At 31.8% G+C, this 4,312-nt stretch overlaps 1 protein-coding gene across 1 annotated transcript in view; it reads right to left on the bottom strand.

Annotated features, from left to right (window-relative positions):
- The window catches only part of LOC106472703 (aldo-keto reductase family 1 member C13-like), a gene marked incomplete at its 3' end in the record, with an annotated part of 34,625 nt that extends 31,354 nt beyond the window's left edge, over nucleotides 1-3,271 (bottom strand). Inside the window, exons 1-2 of the mRNA XM_022401249.1 lie at nucleotides 2,918-3,271; nucleotides 1,388-1,509 (exon numbers count right to left, since the gene is read on the bottom strand). Coding sequence (XP_022256957.1) covers nucleotides 1,388-1,439 — 52 coding nt within the window. The remainder of the gene's footprint in view (nucleotides 1-1,387; nucleotides 1,510-2,917) is intronic.
- Between the last annotated feature and the right edge of the window lie 1,041 nt (nucleotides 3,272-4,312).

Below are 4,312 nucleotides of genomic sequence, written 5' to 3'. Positions count from 1 at the left end.
TATATTCAGAAAGGATATACCAGTTTTATTTTAGAAAGGACTTGTGTCGCTAAAGTTTCGTCTGAACGAATTTACGGAAAATTAACAAACGAACGGAGACGTAACAATAAGTTTTTTAATGTGGCTGTGACTGATTAATTGTGAATTATACTTTTGGTTTGTGGTTTTGAAGTACAAATTTTTAAATTTTCATGTGTATATGCTAGATTTCTGCAGCTCAGAATTTTCAGGAACTTGCATGGGTTCCAAAAAATGTTTCCAATATGACAAAAGATGAAACAAACCTACTACTATAGGTATAATGGTAAAACTTGTTGTCCCAGTCATCAGTCATTGTGAATTCCACACCTCTGTCAAAATAAGAAAAAAAAATGTACTAACAATTTCACACACACAAAAAGAAGGGCTAACTTTTCCTGTCAAAATTCCTCTCATTGAACTGAAGCTTGTAAGATAAATAGTTATTCATAAGATTGATGTACTAGCCTAGTTCATTTATATGTGGTAATTTTTCTGTCTATTCTTGATTAATTAACAGGCTACATAACATCAGTAATGTGGTTCTTGGGACTCAAATGATGCAAGCTCAGACCAGCTTCCATACTTCATGCTCAGGATTCTGTGACAATCATTGTTTACACTTTTGATAAATTGGACAATAATGACTGAAGTAGAATGTGACTACTTAGTGTATGAATATAACAAGAGGGAGACCTCAATAACTGTGGCACTTGAAATTCTTTTAGGCAGGACTAGAGTAAATTAATCTATGAGATCTTTTTTCCATTTTATTAGCTACATTTTTGTGCACCAGTGATACCAAGTGTGGGGCACACGTATACCTGATTCAATTTTATTACTTATCAAAATCTCTACCAACTATACAAATTAAAACTGTTTTAAGCAGGATTAGAGTAAATTAATCTATGAGACCTTGGGTGTGGTCAAATACATCAATTAAAAGGTTTTGACTTCCTGAGTCCAAAACTGTAATTAGATCTCAAATCCGTTAAGAGATGATGGAGCTATGTGCTAACAGTTTGTACTTGAAAAACAAATTCTTAGAGCAGTTCTATGAGCCACTATGCTACAGCTAAAATGTTATGGGTGAGTTATAAAGTGATTTTCTGGTCATTGGTATCCCCGGTGAACAGAATACAAATAAAGTTATGGGCAGATAAAATTATCATCTTATAGCCTCTTGTCTTTGTTTTTTAATACACAAACAAAACTTGACACAAATATTTTAAGGGCTATTACAATGAAAACAGAGCTGGAGCACAGCTACATTTGCTAGAAAGAACATGAATATTACAGCTATTGTAACAAGCCAAGAAAATCCACAACCTTAACCATTAGTCAATTGTTAAAACTGTACAGTACTTACAGCCTAAAACTGGTAACTGAAAACCATTGTTCAGAGTGATCATTTTTCTCATTAGTATCCTTAGGTCAATAACAGGTCAAACTAAAGTCCAGTGTGTTATAAAATGGTAATTTCTTTCAGACCTGCAAAAAACATTATACTACATGTACTAGCCTTAAAGTACAGTTTATAAAAAAATGCTTGATAAGTTTTCTATTACACTTAGACTTCCTTTTTTATTATTGTTAACAAATGAAACACATAAAATAATTTTAAATATGAAAAAACAATATAAAGAGGCTTCTCTATTGATAACAAACTTGAAATGTAAACTTAAATTATTCTAGAAACACTAAATTAAAATACTAATCATTAGCAGTCATGAACTTTATCAACCAATTTTGTTTGAAGACATAAGCTGGTTCTAATTGTTCCAAAAAGCATCTTCATTAGGTTGCATCTTACGAGTTCTATATTTAATATTAATTATGTGATCAAGTGCACAGTTAAAACTTTTAAGTGGGTCAATTTTTTAATGATTCAAAAAATCAACTGTAATTGCATGTTTCATTATTCTATGAGGAATGAACAAATTACATGTAGTTGCAATTTGTTTTTAGTTAAAAATTAAATAGTTTAAAAGAAAATAACACAAAAACAAAGCCAATGATACTGATACTATAGTTATTGCTATACAGTTCATGTTTACATTTAGCTTATTTTTCAAGGAGATAGATTTTATAACTTATTTAACTTAACAAAAATGATACAACAAAAGCAGTTATAACATTATATAATATATAGGCATCACAAGTTGATTTGGTCCTTCAGCTGTCCCTGTATGCCCACCACTGATAAAAATTTAAAGCTCCTCATATTTTCAGGAAATCATTGATTCCTCTATTATTATTAAGCTATTCCAAAGTGCCATCAATATTACTTCTGACAGCAACTCATTCCGTAAGTTAAGCAGCCTGTTTGAAAAAAAAATCTGTCTTAACTTTCCATGTGTAGCCTTGATCATTTTGATCGACCTTTTAACTGCCACATAACAATGAAACTATACATACTATAACTTTTAATGTAATAAGAGTATCTTCACGAAATTTGACAAGCTCTTAGTAAACATTTCAAATCTGTTGTACATAAAAAATCAGATGCTTTGATAAAGTATTTGTACTAAAGATTTGCCTGTGAAATTATGGAGTCCGTCTGACTCAGACTTGTCTGAGTATAAGGTGATTTTCTTGTCAAGAATAAAAATATTTTTTACAACTTACAATTTTTATATTCAATTTACATAAGACGTTTTAATTCAAGTATTTAGTCAAGAGTTTGCACTGCTAAAAGTATTTAGTTTGAAAGTTACAATCATTGAGTGTGGCTTTTAGTTTTACTTTTATTGCCACCTTTCTGTCGGCAGTAGTAGCAACGGCCTTATAATGTATTTATATTACACATAGGTTTTCGTTAGATACGTATATATGAAACACTTTAGTTACCATACTAATAATAATTTAGGCTTTCTCTACAGCTTTAACAGAAACTAACCTGTTCGTCTAAAAACATGTTTTTAAGTTCAGTTTCTTATATGCAGACATCACAACCAACCAGAACATTAGCTCTTAATTTTTCGTCTTGCCTAGTAAAAACCTAACCCTAAAATTTGAGTCATTATATTCCGTCTATCTCCGATCGCTACACGCAATAGATCGTAGTGAGAGAGAGAGCAGTCAATTATTCGAGGTTGTAAAAACAAAATGTATCTACTACTCAGTATTAGGTACGAGAGAATAACCCAAACATGTTTCGATTAGTACTACAACATTCTGAAATCGTTGTTAACTCATCAATGAGAAGCTTTTACGGAATTTACCATATATCCGACAGAAAGAATACACGATACTATTTTGTGTTTCAGTTATTATAATTAGTAATAAGTTAAACCTTTCTTTTCTTTTCTGTCTTTTTTTAAAGAAAGTTTTAGGTAGTGGTTTCCTATTGACTTTAGTGAGGATCGAAAACTATGTATACAATCGTCGTTCAGGATATCTGTAAATTTGGATATATATACAAACGTTTTGGTACTTCATTTGTTATGGTTAGTTAGTTTGTTTGTTTTAAATCTCGCGCAATGCTACACGAGAGCTATCTGCGGTAGCCGTCCCTAATTTAGCAGTGTAAGACTAGAGGGAAGGCAGCTAGTCATTACCACCCACCGCCAACTCTTTTACCAACGAATAGTGGAATTGACCGTCACATATTATAACGCCCCCACGGCTGAAAGGGCGAACATGTTAGGTGTGACAGGGATTCGAACGTGGATGCGAGTCGAGCGCCCTAACCACTGGCAATGCCGGGCTATGTTACGTTTACTAATAGTAGTCTATACTGTAACTAATTACACAGGCCTGCAAATATAAATCCATAAAATTTGTTTTGGTTTTAATAACGGATTTTCTATAATTCAGCTACGCAGATTTCGAAAATAACATTCATATTTTTCTATAACGTAAAGATTTTTTACAAATCAGGAAGAAAAAACAACTCTTACTAAGATCAAATTATTATTTCGTTTAACACAATGAACATTTTAATTATGTTTGTTAACAAAAATACAAATAAACTGAAGAAAAGGGAAGAACATTGATGTCAAATGAATATGCATCCTCATTCATCCTGTTTTTTGTTGTTGTTGTTGTTTTTTTGTGTGTGTGACATCTACGTCTTTTAGTTTCAAACTACGCGGCTTTCTTTTATGTATTGTGTTATGACGTTTTGAAATTACTACCACTGAGGTGACCATTAACAATGATAGGACAATTCCTGATGGAGCACGTGAAGCAGAAGCCAGTACGGAAGAAGATATGTCCCGTAAAATTAAGAGACTTTGTTTAATTCTAATTTTGTGTTTGTAAATTCTGTACATTTAATTAAGTTATTGTT

The sequence above is a fragment of the Limulus polyphemus genome, unplaced genomic scaffold, assembly GCF_000517525.1.
Source record: "Limulus polyphemus unplaced genomic scaffold, Limulus_polyphemus-2.1.2 Scaffold5537, whole genome shotgun sequence".
In the NCBI taxonomy this organism is placed as follows: domain Eukaryota; kingdom Metazoa; phylum Arthropoda; class Merostomata; order Xiphosura; family Limulidae; genus Limulus; species Limulus polyphemus.
Note: the sequence above shows the minus strand (reverse complement) of the source record. Positions and strands in the feature narration are given on the sequence as shown.